The following is a 17,908-nucleotide window of genomic DNA, read 5'->3' as shown; positions in this document are numbered from 1 at the left end:
TTGTGGCTCAGAGGTAGAGCACTTGCCTAGTATGTGCGAGGTCCTGGGTTCGATCCTCAGCACCACATAAAAATAAATAAATGTTAATCTTTTTTTTAACTGGGAGCAAAAAGTGTTACTGAAAATGCAGTACTCCAGAAAACAGTGACCGGAAGTGACCTAGGAAAATGAAGCCCTGGGCTGAAAGAATAGAAACTAGGTGTTCAGTGTCTCTGCAGATGAAAACCAGGTTCAGAAATATGAGATGGTTCCTGTGCAACAAAACTGTCAGAAGCTCCCTTTCAGTGCATTATTCTCTCTGGCTGAAGGTATTTTTTCCTCCTCCATAGGAAACACCTCTGGTACCACTAGAGGGATTCAGGCTTCCGCCACCCTCTGGGTTCCTGTTGTAATCTTCCTTTGAACCAAGGAACCCAGGAGGCATTCACAGGGTCCTGGCTTCACGCTCCCTCCGTAAGACGTGGAATATTAACTGCCTTCCACATTTTTCAGCCTGGATTCTCTTAAATTTCTCACTGAGGAGCAACATCAAAAATGCCCAGTATCAGATTTTTCAAAATAAGGGCAAGGAGTGCAGTTAAGTGGTACTGCATGGTGCCTGCTGAGTGCAAAGCCCTGGGTTCATTGCCCCCACCCCCACCTCGTAAAGCATAAAAACAAATACACCCTCACACACCTTGATCTCCAAAAGCTAATCGTGAATATGCCTATGGGCATCTCAACTGGAAAGTAGTTGAAATATTAATCTTGAGTAGCACTGTGTAAAGCAGTTCCCTAGAGATCCCTAGAGACCATTTATTGATCTTTCAGGAAGAATTCTCTCCTAAATAATCAGTTAATGGAGAACATTGCAAAGCTTGGCCAATGGGTGAAAAGTCAGCCTTTGAGAAAAACGAGGTCAAAATGAGAAGTTAGATTAAAACTTAATAACTACTTTTTGGATGGTAAACCTGAAAAAACCCTAACTCTCGGAAATGTGCTTATGGCAGAAGGCGTGGGCTGGTTGCTGTTTTAAAATTGTTCACCTTTACAGCCGGCCGCTCTCCCGCGCCCTTGGTCTCCCGAGAGTTGCTTCTGCCTCGCGGCAGCCCATCCTAGCTCAAGTCCCGGCGACTCGCCCCCTCGGGCCGGCGTAGTCAGGGTAGGGGCCCTCCTGGGCTGTGCAGCCTGTTGGCAGGCACAGAGGCCCCAGCGACTCCTTGACCGCAGGCCTGAACAAGACCCACCCGCCGCGCCCTGCCGCCCAACGGTCGCTCCCCGCCGCCGGCCCCGCCCCTCCCAGGCCGCCCGTGGCGCGCCGGCGCCTGCGCAGTTGCCCCAGAGCGCCCCGACCGGGATGGCGGCCGTTTTGGAGTCGCTTCTGCGAGAGGAGGTGTCGGTCGCAGCCGCCGTGCGGTGGATCGCGCGCAGCACCCAGAGTTCGGAGGTAACAGCACCGACACGCCCCCAGGGCTGACCAGAATCGGCTTCCCGCGGGAGATACTGCCTCTCCAATCCCTTCCTCTAAGGTGCCTAGCTGCCAGCCCGGGCCGAGTGCACTCGGACCAGGCGCCGCTGCCCGGGCCGCCCACCCTAGGCGCGCCCTGCGGCCCCAGCTGCCCCGGACCTGGGCTGGCAGCTGATTCTCTCTCCCCTCGACCTCTGCTTCCACAGGAGAGCCCGGGGGAGGCGGCCGTGCTGAACTCACTCCGGCCCCTACGGAAGGAATTCGTGCCGTTCCTGCTCAACTTCCTGAGGGAGCAGAGTAGCCGCGTCCTTCCGCAGGGCCCCCCAACCCCAGCCAAGGCTCCAGGAGCCTCAGCAGCCTTGCCAGGGAGGCCGGGGGGCCAGCCGCGGGGTGGCCGCGGGGCGCGCAGCCAGCTCTTTCCTACGGCTGAGCCCCCGAGCATCGCCGCTGAGGCCCCTCTGACCCGCCGCGGGGGCAGGAGGCGGGGTCCCGGGCCGGCCCGGGAGAGAGGAGGCCGTGCCCCCGGGGTCCCAGAGGAGGGGGTCGGCGGGGAGAGCCTGTCCTGGCCCGGAGGCCGGAGGCTTAAGGGCTCTGGTAGCCCCAGTACCCCCAGCCTCACGCTCTCTGATCCACCAAACCTCAGCAACCTGGAGGAGTTCCCTCCCGTAGGCTCGGTTCCCCCCGGCCCTGCAGGGTGAGAACCAGCCCTAACAGAGATGGGTGGTCTGAAGCCTCTGCTAGGGAAGTTTGTAAATCAGAGCTGAGCTCGGGAAGGGTTGGAAGGTTGGGAGCGAGGTAACTATAATAGTGAGGGGATTTTTTTGTTTGTTTTTTGCAAGAGGCCCAGCTGTGGGGGGTGGGCGTTATTTGAAGATAGAAATTTGAGGAAAACCTATGGCTACTCTCAGCAGGACGAAGCCTTCACGCAGGATCAACCCAACTCCGGTGAGCGAAGAGCGGTCACTCTCCAAGCCCAAGATCTGCTTCACCTCACCCCCAATCAGCTGTGTCCCCAGTTCCCAACCCTCAACCCTGGACACTAGCCCTTGGGGCCTTGGCCTTCCCCCAGGGTGCAGAAGTCTGCGAGAGGAGCGGGAGATGCTCAGGAAGGAGCGGTATGGCCTTGCCGCTCCCTGGGATGTCAGCTTCCTCCCTTGTGGGGGACCTGCAGGGCTTTTCCTTGAAATTGATTTCCCCCGTGGGAACTCTGGGTTTGTTTCCTGGGCTGGTCAATGTCTTCTCTGGAGGGAGTGTGTGTGTGTGTGTGTGAGAGAGAGAGAGAATGTGTATGGAAAGCCAGGCTAACTGCTCATGAGATCTCTCTATCCCCATAGCTCTAAACAGCTGCAGCAGTCACCTACCCCTGCCTCTCCCACCCCAGAATTGGGAACTTCCCTCCCCAGCCGGACTGGAAGCCTCACTGCAGAACCTGCTGACCCTGCCAGAGTGTCTTCCCCCCAGCGCCTGGAGCTGGTAGCCCTTGTCTACTCCTCGTGCATTGCTGGTGAGAGAGCTAGCAAGGGGAGCTACAATGGAGATACTTGTAGAACTGCAGCATAAGAGAATTAAATGAGCCATGTAAAACTGAGCCTTGGCTCCGAATGGTTCCAGTACTAAGGGATTTCTTTTTATATCCAGAGAACCTGGTCCCAAACCTCTTCTTGGAGCTTTTCTTCGTCTTTCAGCTCCTTACTGCCCGAAGGATGGTGGCTGCCAAGAACAGTGATCTTGAACTGAGTCAAGGTGCTCTACATCAGTGAGATACCTCATATTCTGGAAATGGAGACTACAGATGGGATAGCCCTTAATTAACAGTTTGTTACTATCTTTCTAGATTCCCTGGAAAGCCCACTATTCCAGAGCATCCATGATTGTGTGTTCTTTGCAGTGCAGGTTTTAGAGCACCAATTTCAGTGAGTTTATTTTAATTGTTTGTCTGATTCTCTGACCCCTTGGGTTATATACTTGTACTTAACAGGTACAGTGGTCCTGGACCTTATCCTAACTATAATTTTGTGTCAAGGTTGAGTTTGTCTCCCCTAAAAGAATCTAATATACTCAACAGCTGACCTTTGGATTTATGGCTAATATTCCTGGCCTGCTCTCTTGATCTCTGCACTGTAAGGTCTAATTTCCTTGCCCTTTGCCTCTGTTGTCTTGGTCTTTGACCCGTAACCCTACTGTACATTTCTGGACTTACACACCTGCTCCATGCTCCCAATACACTTTAATAGGGTGCCTGCTTCCTGTTTGTAGTCTGTGTCTCAGTCTCAGTTATTTGTGCTCTTCTCCCTGTAGGGTTCTTTCCTCCTTGGACAAAGGGACCTTAAAGCTGCTGGCTGAGAATGAACGACTACTGTGCTTCTCACCAGCTCTTCAAGGCCGACTTCGAGCTGCTTACGAGGGCAGTGTTGCCAAGGTAGTGTGACCCCAGCTTAGATGACTACTAACCTGGACCTGACCATTCCTAGCTTTCATGAATTCAGGCAATCTGCTCATGACACTTAATTGTCATATGAGCTAATTCTGGGTAACAATAAGGGAGTAAAGTCTTCTGAGCATGACTTCCACAGGCTTTATAAAGTTTCTGATGTCTCTGCCATATTTTAGGTCTCTCTGGCGATGCCACCCTTGGCTCAAGCTGTCTCCTTTCAGCCAGAAACTGACAATCGTGCCAACTTCTCCAGTGACCGAGCCTTTCATACTTTTAAAAAACAGAGGTGAAATGGAAAGGGAATATTGAGGGAAGGAATAAGGCAACATTTTCTCTGTAATAGGCAGCTGTCTTGTTTTCATAGAAAATAGGAGTCTGGCACTAACAAGTAGTAGGTCAGTACCCCCAGGCTCTAATTAACAGCCATCATGAGGGCCAGTTGTTTCATTCTGTTTTGTTCTCATGGACTTGAACCCTTGAGTTTGACAGCCCTCTCACAGTTGTATAAACTACTCAGACAGGAGTATGCCAGGATTCACTTTCACTGCTCATGGATGTTTGTGAGGCCAATGAGTGCTGCTGCTGGGTCTGTAACATTACCATCACATAAAGAACTTTGGAGCTTAAGGAAGGACTGTGGACAGGGCTGTCCTCAGTCTTCCAAACTAGGGAATACTTCACTGAAAATGAGTTAGAGATGGCTGTGCTGCAGCTGATCGGGTATTCTTGTATGTCTGTCAGAGATGTGTTCTATGAGGTTCTTCGAGAGTGGGAAGATCGCCATGAGGAGCCCGGCTGGGATTTTGAGAAGGGCTTGGGCAGTAGGATCAGGTGGGTACTCAAATGCTGGTCCCTTTTTCTTGCTTCTGATGGCATCTCAGTGATGCTTGGTAAGCTGACTGGAAGAAAGCTTTCCACCACTCCTTCCAGCCCAAAGCTATATATTCTTTTCTCTTCCTTAGTCTCTAGCTATTGACAACTCTGCCTCTACTCAAAAGGGATTTCTTTCCAGCTGCTTCCACTCAGAAGTGCCTTGCACTTGTTCTATAATGGCAAATGGGAAAGTGCAAAGCTCTTAATCAAGGTTGCTTGAATTTTGGACCAAGTCATTGGCTAGACTTCCGCCTCTAATTTGGGCACGTCTGATAATTTTGCATAGATAGATGACTAGGCTGCAGAAAGAGTATTTTCTAACCACATACCTTGAAGTGGTCAAGGTATATGGTCCACATACCTGTAGTCCACATTGGTCTTGAAGTACACTGGCACTTAGTGTGGCCTGAAGATTTAAGAGGTGGCATTTCTTGTTTGGTTAAGTGTATCTTTAGCCTTGAGGGATCTTAGTGCTAAGGGTGTCCTTTACCTTCTCCCATGCCCCTATGCAGGCCAGCTCTGGAAAAGGTCTGTTCAAGTCCCTGGTAAACAGCTGAAAAGCCTGAGGATTGGCTTGCTTGCTCAGATCTTTGTCTGTCTTACCTCCTTCCCACACACTCTACACCTGCTTCTTATTCCTCAGAGCCATGATGGGTCAACTGTCTGCAGCCTGCAGCCATAGCCACTTTGTACGGCTTTTCCAAAAACAACTTCTCCAGGTAATAGCTTGTCAAGAAATTAATCTACAGCAAACTGCAGCTATTGTAAGCAGACAAGTAAAGGATGGCACCCTGGACAGTGTGGATAGCCAAGTAGGCCCTTAGGTGGCAGTTAAACTCAGGTGGCAGAGAAAAAAAATAGAATGCTCTCTGATGTGCCCTGCACCTTTTGCCCTTCCCTGATCTATTACATTCTGTGTGTGTGTGTGTGTGGTTCTGGGGATTGAACCCAGGACTGCTCTACCACTAAGCTATGTCCCCAGCCCTTTTATTTTTTTATCTTGAAATAGGGTCTCACTAAGTTGCCCAGGTGGGCCTCAAATGTTACCTCCTTTTTCTTGTTTGGTGCTGTGGTAGAAAGCTGAGCTTAGTAGTCAGGTCTCTTCAAATCCTAACTCCAGCAATTCTAGGCACATGGTTACACTTGCAATTTAAGTTTCTTCACCTTTAGAAGAGGAATATAATTCCTCCCTCAAAAACTGTCCAAAGTGCCTAACATGGAGTTGGCATTTCATAAATGTTCATTACTTTGTGCTTATTTTGATCAGTCCTTTTCACTTACTTGTTTTCAATTTCCTTCCTTTCCATCACCCCAGATGTGTCAGAGCCCTGGTGGGGCTGGGGGCACTGTCTTGGGTGAGGCCCCAGATGTGTTGAGTATGCTAGGAGCTGACAAGCTGGGGCGGCTGCGGCGACTACAGGAACGACTTGTGGCTCCTCAGAGCAGTGGGGGGCCCTGTCCACCCCCCACCTTTCCAGGCTGTCAAGGCTTCTTCAGGGACTTCATCCTAAGTGCCAGCAGGTAAGTTCCCCTGTGTCTTGCAAAGGCAGGGTCAGGGTGGGAGAGGTTTGGCTTCCCAGAAGGGCAAATCACTCTCTCTCCTTTGCCTGGAATAAATAACAGAGTAGAAGTAAGTGATCTCTGGCTCCTTTCCGCTCACACTTTCTAACTTCATTTCATTTCTCATTCTTTCACCCATGTAGGTAATTTCATTATTTCTCAGCCTCACCATCTATCATGTAGATCTTTTTTTGTATGGGGTACATACTCTCAATTCTAGTTCTTCCTACACCTCTAGTACTTTTTTTTTTCTTTTCTTTGGCTTTTTTTTTTGTGTGTTCTTCCCAACCCCCCACTTCAGCTTCCAGTTTAATCAACATCTCATGGATAGTCTGAGCTTGAAGATACGGGAACTTAATGGCCTTGCCCTGCCTCAACATGAGCCTGGTGATGAAGATGGAGAGTCAGATGTAGACTGGCAGGTTAGAAAGCAGGACAAGGGAAATAAACAGGGTCTGACTTACGAGGGAAGGGATAAGTGCAAAGACAACAGATTTATAATTATTCTAGGAGGCTTATACTTAGGACCTTTTACTTCCCTTGGTGCCTTGCAGGGTGCACGGAGGCAATTTGCTGTGGTGCTTCTTAGCCTCAGACTTTTGGCCAAGTTTCTGGGCTTTGTGGCTTTCTTGCCATACCGGGGCCCTGAACCACCCCCAACCCGTGAGCTTCAAGATTCCATTCTGGCCCTCAGGAGCCAGGTGAATGATTGGGAGAACCTGGTAAGGAGGGAGCTGGGAGGTCCAGCAAGGCACAGAGGTTGACTGGTTTCCTTGGCTATTCTGGAAACCTGGCAGGTAGAGGGCATCATCCAGCCCCTTCTAGGGGCCAATCACTGACTGAGCCTGGCCCTCCCAGGTCCCTCCTGTCCTGGATGTTCGAGCTCTGCTGCAGCAGGGGCTGAGGGCCCGCCGGGCAGTGCTCACTGTGCCCTGGCTGGTGGAGTTCCTTTCCTTTGCTGATCACATTGTCCCCTTGCTGGACTATTACCGGAGCATCTTTACTCTCCTGCTGCATGTACATCGGTGAGTAAAGCAAGGCTAAGGCTCAAGAAAAGAAAGTGTGAACATTGCTCAGTCCTATTTATAAAGAGGATCAAATAGTGAACTTCATGTGTGGTTCCATAGCTGAGCCTCGGAGGAAGGGCAGAGGTTGACTGACAGAGACAGACTAGACAATTGTTTACCTTTCTCCTATGGCCCAGCCAAGAGAGAATACATATAGCAGGGGCTGCCAAGGCAACCCTGGTTGCCTATGTAGTCCGTTTTATGTCTGCTTTTGAGAACCACTTTCCCCATGATAGCTTTCCATTACTCCATTCCATCCTTTGCATGAATTCTGTTCACACCCTCCATTTACCTTTTAGGAGCTTGGTCTTATCTCAGGACAATGAAGGGGAGATGTGTTTCCTAAACAAGCTGCTTCTGCTTGCTGTCCTGGGCTGGCTCTTCCAGGTGGGCAGAGTGAGGGTCCAGATGAGGTATGGTGACTACTGTGGTAGAGATGGGGAAAAGAGCACTAGAGTGTGACCAAGGTAGGGGCCAAAAGATGAAGGTTCTTCAGAGGACCACCACTTGGCCCTGCTGCCTCTTGGCCCTGGTGAGGTCAGAGGTCTGGTGAGTCTCAGAAGTGCTGGGTGGAGCTTTGGCTGCCTTGCTCTCTTGTCAGATTCCCACATTCCCTGAGGATCTATTCTTTCTGGAAGAGGGTCAAGTGGATGCATTAGAGGTGGACACAGCAGCTTCAGAGCATGGCTTGGTGAGTGTTGGGGTGTAGCCAGAGATGTGGTCTGTCTGGGAGGGCCCAGCAGAAGACAGACTGTGGTAGTTGTTCAACCCTTACACATCTCCTGACTGTCCTACCCCTGAGCATGCTGGGGAGAAAAGGAAACCTGCTCGCCTGCCCTCCCAGCCCTGGCCTCTTCTCCCCCAGGACAGTGTGCCTGTGGTGGATCAGCAGCTGCTCTACATCTGCTGCCCCTACATCGGTGAGCATCCCATCCCCCTTAATAGTCCTTGGCCTGTCCTTTCATGAGTACCTATCAGATACCCCATTGGTCTGATTCCCCAATACCTTGGTCTTTCATAAGACTCTCCAGGTGCCATATCTTTATCCCACAAGTACTTATAGTCCTGCATTCTTAGGGGGTGAGGAGGACTCTGAAACTAATACCTTAGACTTTCCTGATGCAGGAGAGCTCCGGAAACTGCTCGCTTCATGGGTTTCAGGCAGTAGTGGACGGAGTGGGGGCTTCGTGAGGAAAATCACCCCCACTACCACTACTGGCCTGGGAGCCCAGGCTCCCCAGACCAGCCAGGGGCTGCAGGTAAGAACAGGGAGAGGGCAGAGACTGCCCAGTGTGGGGAGGCAAAAGGAATCCCTCATGAGGCTGCTCCTTCCTTCCCTAGGCACAGCTTGCCCAGGCCTTTTTCCACAACCAGCCACCTTCCCTGCGCAGGACTGTGGAGTTTGTGGCAGAGAGAATTGGCTCAAACTGTGTCAAACACATCAAGTAAGAGTGGGTGAGGGTCCTATTCTCAATCTCTTTCCATTTGCCCTCTTAACTCCCATTTTTTCTTTTGTGCTCACACACATGTGTTGCTGGGGATCCAACCCCGGGCCTTGTGCACACTAAGGAAGTGCTCTACCACTGAGTACACCTCAGCCTCCTTTTAACTTTTTTGTTGTGGTGGTGGTGGTGGTAGTAATTGGGGATTGAACCCAGGGGCTCCACAGCTGAGCTATATCCGCAGCCCTTTCTATTTTTGAGAAAGGGTATCATTAAGTTGCCCAGGCTATCCTTGAATTTGCAATCTTTCTGCCTCAGTCTCCTGAGTCTTTGGAATTATAGGCCACCAGGTTTGGTCCCTTTTAATGTCTTTTTGTCAAACTGAGGAAAGTCAACTGTGGGGTGGGTGGAAAGGGAAGGCTGAAATTGCTAATATTCCTTGAAGGTAGTTCTGACCAAATTTCCTTGAATTTGCAGCCCCTTTCCAACTCATCCCTTCCAACTACCCCAAAACCCTCTGTCCCTGCTGCAGGGCGACGCTGGTGGCAGATCTGGTGCGCCAGGCAGAGTCACTTCTTCAGGAGCAGCGGGTGACACAGGGACAGAAAGGGGGAGATCCAGCCCAGTTGTTGGAGATCTTGTGTTCCCAGCTGTGTCCCCATGGGACCCAGGCATTGAGCCAGGGGCGGGAGTAAGAAATGCCAACTATTTGGACCCCTTCTTCTCCTCTACTCTCCTATCTTAGCTTTTGTTTTTCTGTTCTCTCTCTACTCTTTCTTCTTTCACACTCATAACCTTTATTCTATTCTCCACCCCATTTTCTGTTCTTTTATACCCTTCTCTATAGGTTCATATCTTTTGGCACAAAGTCCAAATGTTGAATTGAGAGTATGTAATGCTGTAGGACTAATGGCTTTTTCCTTCCTCCAGCATCTGGGGCAGGGTAGGGGTCTGAGGTAGAGACTCCCATGTCAGGGGTTTGGAGCATTTGGGGTGTGCTCAGGCTAAAATATATAGACTTCACTGAACTCCGTCTTTCAGGTTCTGCCAAAGGAAGAGCCCTGGGGCTGTGCGGGCACTGCTTCCAGAGGAGACCCCAGCAGCTGTACGTAGGAATAAGGCCTGAGCTAGCAGACCAGTGGTTGTGTTTGTGTGTGTATGCATGAAAGAGTACATACCTGTAGCTGTGTATGCAGCTGCTATAAGGTGGGGAGTTAGTCCTGAACTCTGGTATCCATCATTGCACCCAACCCTTCTCTGTCCTGACTCTATAGTTCTTCTGTCACAGGTACTAAGCAGTGCAGAGAACATAGCTGTGGGGCTTGCAACAGAAAAAGCATGTGCCTGGCTGTCGGCCAACATTACAGGTTAGGTCTGGGAAAGTGGGGGACTGAATCAGATTTGGAAAGGTGGATTGGCAGGGTGCTGGGCAGTTTGGGGAGATGAGACTCAGAGTCATCTGGAAACTGTGAAGGACATGGGTTGGCATGGTGAGCTTGGGTGGGCACTCCTGTAACCCTGTTTCTGTTCTCCCTCTGCCCTGTAGCACTGATTAGGAGGGAGGTGAAAGCGGCTGTGAGTCGCACACTTCGAGCCCAGGGTCCTGAACCGGCTGCCCGGGGGGAGCGGAGGGGCTGCTCCCGCGCCTGTGAGCACCACGCTCCCCTCCCCTCCCACCTCATCTCCGAGATAAAAGTACACAGCTACCCTACTCCCTTTGGCTTCCCCATTCCTTCTCCTTGCTCTGTTGCTGGTTTCTTTCCTTTCTCACATCAGCTCCAGGATTTCTGTATAGAAGCTTTATGTGTTACCTGTCTAGTTTCTGTTTCTTTCATTACTGAATAGGATTAGGTAGAGCAGAGCTGAATCAAATGGTTTTCCTAATGTTACTGACTTTAGTACCTGAATCACCCAAAAGGGCAAGAAGGAAAATCTAAAACTAAATTTATATCATACAGGTTGTAGTGGGAGCAGCTGGTAAATGGCTATGGATATCAATTGAGTACTGTTCTTCTACATGGGACATAATGTTTGTTTAGTTACTGGCAATAAGAATAAACTGTACTCCTAACTTGATTTGAAAAATTCAGAGACTTTTTAGAGTAGGGGTCAGCAAAATGGGCCTAACTGTGCTTGCCACTTACTTTTGCAAATAAAGTTTTATTGGAACACAGCTATAGCCATTTGTTTACCAAATGTCCGTGTTGCTTTTGTGTTAAAATGGCATAGTAGTTAGAACAGAGATCTTATGACTTGCAAACCTAATGTATTTACTATCTGGCCTTGCTCAAGGAATAAGATGTGGAATAAGGACAAAGAAGCAGTGACTAACAATGGAGAGTATGTAGGGGAGAGAGGAAAAGACATATGACCACTAAATACTGGTTATCAGTAGGCAGATTTTTGTATTGAAACCTCACTGAGAAAATGGAAGCATGAGGGTTAGAAAACATTCAGACTGTGTATCTCATGGGACAGTTTCCCAAAACACTGTAAGATGCCCCCTAGGAGTTGGTTAGTTTTGACCCATGTTGAAAAATGTCTCTTAAGCTCTGTGGTAGCCCATTGTCCTTTGGCTTATCTGCTTCATCTGTTTCCTCTTGGGTTACCCACATGGTTGCTTCTCCTAGCTTATTATCCTACCTGAAACCCAGCTCCAGGGATCTCTTGGTCCAGATGCTTCACCCCCAGGACCAGATTTTCCTTTTCCTTCTCATTCACTCTACTGGCTGGTCCCCACCCCAATCCAAATTCTCTGACAGCCTAGTCCCAGCCTGGCATGAGGTCTTATCCTGTTCTCTGCAGGATGTGCTCTCTCTGGCTGCTGGGCCCCGAGACCCTGATGAGGGTGTTTCCCCAGAGCATCTGGAGCAGCTCCTAGGCCAGATGGGCCAGACACTACGGTGCCGTCAGGTGAGACATGTCATGTACTACATGAAGAATGGTCTTCTGTTGCCTTATAAGTAGAGCCACACTGTCCCAGGGACAGTCTTCACAGCAGTAAGGATGACGTTCATGTCTCCCTTTTTCTCTCAGTTCCTGTGCCCACCTGCTGAGCAGCATCTGGCAAAGTGCTCTGTGGAGTTAGCTTCCCTCCTGGGTATGGTTCCTTTCTGTCAAACCCCTTCTCTCTTGCTATATCCCCTCAAAATCAAGGTTGGGTATAAGCAGGATTAGACATATCTCTTTTCTGCCTCTATTTTTAAAAAATTTGGCTTCCATCATGTCCCATAGTTGCAGACCAGATCCCTGTCCTAGGGCCTCCACCACAGCACAGACTGGAGCGAGGGCAGGCTCGAAGGCTTCTGCACATGCTGCTTTCCCTGTGGAAAGATGACTTCCAAGGTCCAGTTCCACTACAGCTGCTACTGAGCCCGAGAAATGTGGGGCTTCTGGCAGATACTCGGCCAAGGGAGGTGAGTCAGAAGTAGCAGGTAGGAAAGCTTTTTTTTTTTTTGTACTGAAGATTGAACCCATGGCTGCTTTAGCTATATCCCCAGTCCTTTTGAGACAGGGTCTAGCTAAATTGCTGAGGCTGGCCTCCAACTTACAGTCATCCTGCCTCAGTCTCCCGAGTTTCTGGGATTAGGCCTGGTGAGAATAGGAAAGCTTCTTAGTCTTCTGTAGTCTTATTTTGATAGTATTAGGGAGCTGTTTTTTCCTTTCCTTTTCTTGCATATTTTTTATTGGTGCATTATAGTTTACAGAATGGTGGGAATCACTCTTCCATATTCATACATGCATACAATGTAACAATTTAATTTGGCCAATATCATTCCCCTGTATTTCCTCTTTCCTTCCTTCCCCCTGGTCCCTTTACTGATCTCTTTGATTTTCATGGGATTTTCCTACCCCACCAACTTTTCTTTTCCCTCTCTAGCTTCCACATATGAGAAAAAACACAACTCTTGACTTTTCTGAGTTGAGAACGTTATAGTCATTTGATATAACATTCTCAAGTTCCATCCATTTTCCTGCAACCTTTTTATGGTTGAATAGACACCACTGTGTGTGTATCACATATTTATCTATTCATTCATTGATGATCATACAGGCTGGCTCCATAGTTTGGCTATTGTGATACTATAAATGTACATGTATTGCTATAGTATGCTGACTTTAATTCTTTAGGATAAAGTTTGTGGAGTGAATTTGTTTCCTTTATTCCTATTCCATGTTGAAATGGGACGCCCTATGCTTGTCTCGAGCCTCCATTTCTCAGCAGCTCTGCCCTTTAGATCTCAGTTTGTACTAATCAGGGTAACTATACAGTCCTCGAAATGCTGAGCTTCCCCATGGTGTTTTGCAGTGGGACCTGCTGCTGTTCTTACTTCGGGAGCTGGTAGAGAAAGGTCTGATGGGACGGATGGAGATAGAAGCCTGCCTAGGCAGCCTTCATGAGGCCCAGTGGCCTGGGGTAAGAAGTCCTCATCCCTTGTTTTAAATAAAGATATCAGGTGTCCTATATCCCATTTATCCTGAAATGGGGCAAAGTGATGGAACCAAAGCTAAGTGGATATCTGTAAAGTGTCTTCAGGACAACCCTATAATTGAGGAATAGCTGTTATAGTTGACCTTCTTCAGATCTGAGTGGCCGCTGGCCGCTGTATGAGGGACTTGTTGTGAGGGAAGGCAGGCAGGTGGAAAGCAGGATGGTACAGTATATATAGGTCTTTCTCATCAGAATAACCTGGACTCAGTTAATAGTTAATGTTTTTTTCATCCTTAAAATAATGCTGGGCATGGTGGCATACTCCTGTAATCCCAGTGGCCTGAGAGGCTGAAGCGGGAGGATCGTGAGTTCAAAGCCAGCCTCAGTAAAAAGCAAAGCACTAAGCCCCTGCCTCTAACTAAAATATAAAACAGGGCTGGGGATGTGGCTCAATGAATTCAATCCCTGGTACTCCCACCGCCCCCTCCCCCCAAAAAAAAGAAACAGAACTAATAATTTCAAGATGAAACATCAGCTGTGCACCAGGTTGTTGTCTACTCACCAATTAGCTAGAGACCGATCTTTAGAAAGGGTGGATGTGTCCAGAATTCCATGTCTGCCTTTTCTCGCACCTTTCTACGTACTGCAGGACTTCTCCGAAGAACTAGCAACACTGTTTAACCTGTTTCTAGCTGAGCCCCACATGCCAGAACCTCAGCGGAGAACTTGTGAACTGGTACAGCCAAATAGGGGGACAGTGCTGGCCCAAAGCTAGGGCTGGGAAGTGGCCCTGTTTTGGGCGTCTCACCAGAACCCTGGAATCCTGCCTGTGCCTCAGGTGGAGCCCCAAGAGCCCTCGGCAACCCTTGCTGGGGTAGGAGTAGCCAGGTCTGTGATCAGATTTCCTGCTCAGGTGAGAAGTATGTGGTTACTGGGCATCCCACAGACTGCAGGCTTGCCACCCGAATCCTAGAGGAAGAAACAGCCACTAATTCAGCATGAAGGTGGAAAAGCTGAGATTCTAACCCAGGAGCTGAAGAGCTGACATTTGCCACATGGATGCGAAATGAAATGAGGAGTGTGGGCTGGTCAATACAGAATTCAGACCTCACTTGCTGCTATCTCAGATCTCTCAAAACTTTGTGGTTCTGAGAAATCATGACAGAGTTGAATGACTTCTGCCTAACTTGTTAAGTTAAAACCTGGACTGCCATGTTAAATATGCACAACAGATTAGGTAGGACTTGCCCAACTGAAACCTGGCATCACCCTGGCATCACCCCTGTGCAGGTAGTGACACTTCAGACTTGGTCTGTTCGTGGACATGCACAGGGAAGCAAAAAAGAATAAACTGTTTTAACAAAGGTTTGATGACTGTTCTTGCCTGTTTTTCCCCTTTGGCAGGTGGGCCTTGAGTTGGGAGTTATGATCGCTAAGTAACTCCTGCATATTCAAGCAGCAAGATCATCTCACACCCCTGAAATGCAGTATCATCTCCTGTGCAACTCCCTCGGAAAGTTTAGACATTTAGGGCATTGTGCAGGTTCCATTCACAAGATGTTCCATTGCACCACATGGTGAGGCAGCTTTTGCGATGTTGTTTTGTTAGGGCTATAGTGTCTGATTTGGCTCAGAATGTCTCAGAGCACGAGCAGCCTTTTATAATTGTAAAAGTTCGTTTTATAAGAGATGTGGTCTTGATAATTATAAACTTTGATAATATGCATTAAGTTAATTCCTGGGAAGTAACACTCAGGCTCTGCTGGGGGAAGGAGAGGGGATTTAGTTCTTGCTAAGTGGCTTTCCAACATCTCTTAGGGGAAAAATTCGTAGCTATCAGAAAGGGTAAGATTCTCTGGGTTAGAGGGAGCCCCATGTACAAAACAGGGAAGTCACATCAACATTGAAAAATAGGAGTGTTTCTCAGTCCTATTTCTCCCCGATATTGTTTATCAGTCCATACCTTTCCCTCCCCATCAGGCTTATCCCATTCACTACTTTAAAGTTTCTTTATCTGAACCTTCTTTCCTAATCTCTTCTTTTTTTTTTTCACTAAGTTGCTTTAGAGCCTTGCCTTAGCCTCCCAAGCCATGGGAAGTCTAGTCTTTTCTGAATGCTTGGGAATTTGAAAAAGTGGTTTTGATTTTTGGTACTGGAGATCAAACTTAGGACACTTCATCCATCCACACTAGGCACAGAGCATACCACTGAACCATGCCTCCCACATGGGATTTATTTTTATTTTTAAAGATGGTCTCACTAAGTTGCTGAGGCTGGCGTTGCAATCCTTCTGCCTCAGCCTCCCAAACTGCTGGGATTACAGGTGTGTTACTGGTTCCTGGCTCCGCATGGGACTTTTTTTTTTTAATTTTTAAATATTTTGTTGTAGTTGGACACAATACCTTTCTTTGATTTTTATGTGGTACTGAGTTGAACCCAGCACCCTTCATGTGCTAAGTGAGTGCTCTATTACTGAGCCACAACCCCAGCGCCCCTGCGTGGGACTTTTAATTTACAAATGTTCTGACCATTTTTTTGGTCAACAATTTTAGGAAGAGGGGAAGAATACATAAATTAGGGTCCTACATATTTACGCTGTTAAATAAAATAACTGAAAAATAAGCTTAAAAGCATATTATAAAAACAATATAACTTAATCTGAGGTAAGAGAAAAAGGAAACCCTACAAACATTTTCAGAAAAGCAACTCTTTGCTGCACTGTACAGAAATTTACCCTTTTAACCACATCTCAATCCCCATACAATTATCCTCTTTTACCAAAGATTTGGGGCAAGAAAATTAAATGGGAATTTCTCCCGTCCCTGTCACCTCTAGGTAAACATACAGAATCTTCAGAGCTCAAATTCAGCCAGGCTAAGTTACAAGAAAACTGAATCCACCCTTCATCCATCCTAGAATTGGTAGGGCCAGAGCAGTAGCTCAAGGGACTCACCTCCGGGTAAGGGAAGGGAAGGTCTCTGCAATCAAGTTTCCTCCTGACAAATTGCTTACCTCCTCTTCCAGTTCATTTATCTTCCTTCTTCAGAGGTCATTTTTTAATCTCATTGAAATCCCTCTTGCCTTGTCAGTAGCAATCATCTGGCTACCCCCACCCACCACCAGTCCTCAAAGGGCCAGGGCCCACATCCCAACCTGAAATCTGTCCAGGCTGTGTCTACGCTGCTCTCCCATCTTCCTGAACCCTGAAGTGCTCTGAAGCAGCAGTGCTTAACACTCCTGACTGCTGCAAAGACCCAAATATCCTCTCCTAGGAAAGGGAAGGGGGAAAAAGCAAAAATGAATAGTATTTGGAGAAAAGATTCTGAGTCTGTGTTGTGATTTGTGCAGCTGATTTTTTAAGCCTTTTTTCTGTTCTGGTCCTTTGTGATATTCTATACGGTGGAGCTGAACACTGGAGGCAGCTCCAGAGTGGAGTCTTGGCCAGTGGCTGCTTGCCTTCCCATCAACCTGAGGGCTGGGCCGAACTAAGAAGGCATCTTGCCAAAGCCCTGCAGTTCCCCAGCTCTGCTGATTATGCCCAACTCTGGTCCTTGAGAGGCCTGTGTCATAGTCCCAGAAATGAGAAATAAAGGTGAGAAATCCAAAAAGTGAGTTGAGCTTCATTCTCTCTGGACAGCAAGGGCCAGGAGCTCAGGCTTCTTGTTCTGCAGAGGTGACTTGAGTACTGAGACAGGGCTTTCCTGGCAACCCTGGGCTAGTGCTGTCTGTGTAGTCTGCCACTACAGGTAGCCTCAGTTTCTTCTCATCTCAGGTTGCTAACAGTTAAGGAGGAGCAGCCATAGCATTTCTGGAGCATCCTGGGCCTGCATCTCAGCAGCACCATCTCACTGGTGTGGTGCTAACTACCAAGGAAGGAAGCTAGCCTGGCCACAACCAGTGGTTGCTGCTTAATGAAGGAGCTCAGGAGATGAGGCGGGAAGCCTGGTGCACCCAGTTCTACCTGAAAGCAGAAGGGGAAGAGATGAAGTACAAACAGCTGGAGGTGCCAGGGCCACTCTAGCCCCAAGCACCTGGGACGAGGTGATGGGAGATTCACCCCAGACTCCACTGGCTTGGTGTCTAAGACCCCTGGGCTCTGCTCTTCACCTCCCACTGATAGAGTTCGACTTGAACTCTATCTATGAACAATGATTTTGCTCTGCTGAGGCTGCTGCTTTTACCTTGCAATGATATGTATTCTAAGGACCCTGGGGACAACCACAAGATGTAGGTTACTACGAGACTCTGGTACTAGCAACTTCAGCTAACAACACTCATTCCTTCCTCTCTGATTCTCCACTGACTCCTTTACTTTGAACCCAAGAAGTTCCTGGCCACATTTTTTTAGAACACAGCTAGACAGAGAGGTCCCAAGTATGTTACAAGGCTGGCTACTAGCTCTATATCACCTGTGCCAAGTAAATGACTCTGGTAATTTCTTTCCCTTCCATGGTGACAGGCTGCAGGATCCAGGCACTGGGCAGTATTTCCCCTCGGACCATTTTTCTGTTGGGTCTTGGCATGGACGTGTCATATACAGACTGAACTGCCATGATAGACAGGTGCCCCTGCAGACAGAGATGTTATGTAATGAGGAAAAAACAGGAACAGGCTCAAGTGTAATTAGTATAGTAGAAGTCAACGGGGCTTGCC

General features: G+C 48.4%; 2 protein-coding genes across 6 annotated transcripts in view; one reads left to right on the top strand and one right to left on the bottom strand.

Annotated features, from left to right (window-relative positions):
- Window positions 1-1,332: 1,332 nt before the first annotated feature.
- Cdan1 (codanin 1) lies at window positions 1,333-14,964 on the top strand. Of its 4 annotated transcripts, none has more exons than XM_026391286.2 (28): window positions 1,333-1,426; window positions 1,654-2,141; window positions 2,359-2,562; window positions 2,782-2,951; window positions 3,086-3,190; window positions 3,282-3,360; window positions 3,746-3,866; window positions 4,058-4,167; window positions 4,623-4,712; window positions 5,398-5,473; window positions 6,070-6,275; window positions 6,616-6,736; window positions 6,869-7,015; window positions 7,173-7,339; window positions 7,681-7,768; window positions 7,983-8,072; window positions 8,247-8,301; window positions 8,507-8,640; window positions 8,723-8,826; window positions 9,356-9,514; window positions 9,865-9,928; window positions 10,112-10,190; window positions 10,370-10,518; window positions 11,629-11,736; window positions 11,860-11,923; window positions 12,058-12,239; window positions 13,133-13,240; window positions 13,905-14,964. In XM_026391286.2, the coding sequence occupies exons 1-28, from the start codon at window positions 1,337-1,339 to the stop codon at window positions 14,028-14,030; spliced, it is 3,684 nt and encodes a 1,227-aa protein (XP_026247071.1). In that variant the 5' UTR covers window positions 1,333-1,336; the 3' UTR covers window positions 14,031-14,964. The 4 variants fall into 4 exon arrangements, with proteins under 4 accessions (XP_026247071.1, XP_026247062.1, XP_026247077.1 ...); XM_026391277.2 differs by having other exon boundaries at window positions 2,356-2,562; XM_026391292.2 differs by lacking the exon at window positions 9,356-9,514 and having other exon boundaries at window positions 2,356-2,562.
- Window positions 14,965-15,414: 450 nt separating this feature from the next.
- Stard9 (StAR related lipid transfer domain containing 9) overlaps window positions 15,415-17,908 on the bottom strand; it is a 132,247-nt gene continuing 129,753 nt past the window's right edge. For both annotated transcript variants that reach the window (XM_077800225.1, XM_026392655.2), the window contains exons 33-34: window positions 17,665-17,823; window positions 15,415-17,216 (exon numbers count right to left, since the gene is read on the bottom strand). In XM_077800225.1, the coding sequence (XP_077656351.1) occupies window positions 17,115-17,216; window positions 17,665-17,823 (261 nt within the window). In that variant the 3' untranslated portion in view covers window positions 15,415-17,114. The remainder of the gene's footprint in view (window positions 17,217-17,664; window positions 17,824-17,908) is intronic.

Source organism: Urocitellus parryii, chromosome 6 (genome assembly GCF_045843805.1).
Source record: "Urocitellus parryii isolate mUroPar1 chromosome 6, mUroPar1.hap1, whole genome shotgun sequence".
NCBI classification, from domain to species: Eukaryota; Metazoa; Chordata; class Mammalia; order Rodentia; family Sciuridae; genus Urocitellus; species Urocitellus parryii.
The sequence above is the reverse complement of the archived record's forward strand: the minus strand, read 5'-3'. Positions and strand labels throughout refer to the sequence as shown.

Bases quoted from the DNA above. Each gene is read 5' to 3' on its own strand.
- Cdan1 (XM_026391277.2), top strand. From the start codon at position 1,337: ATGGCGGCCGTTTTGGAGTCGCTTCTGCGAGAGGAGGTGTCGGTCGCA. The intron at 1,427-1,653 runs GTAACAGCACCG...CTGCTTCCACAG, and splicing joins GCAGCACCCAGAGTTCGGAG to GAGAGCCCGGGGGAGGCGGC. The intron at 11,737-11,859 runs GTGAGACATGTC...TTTTTCTCTCAG, and splicing joins AGACACTACGGTGCCGTCAG to TTCCTGTGCCCACCTGCTGA.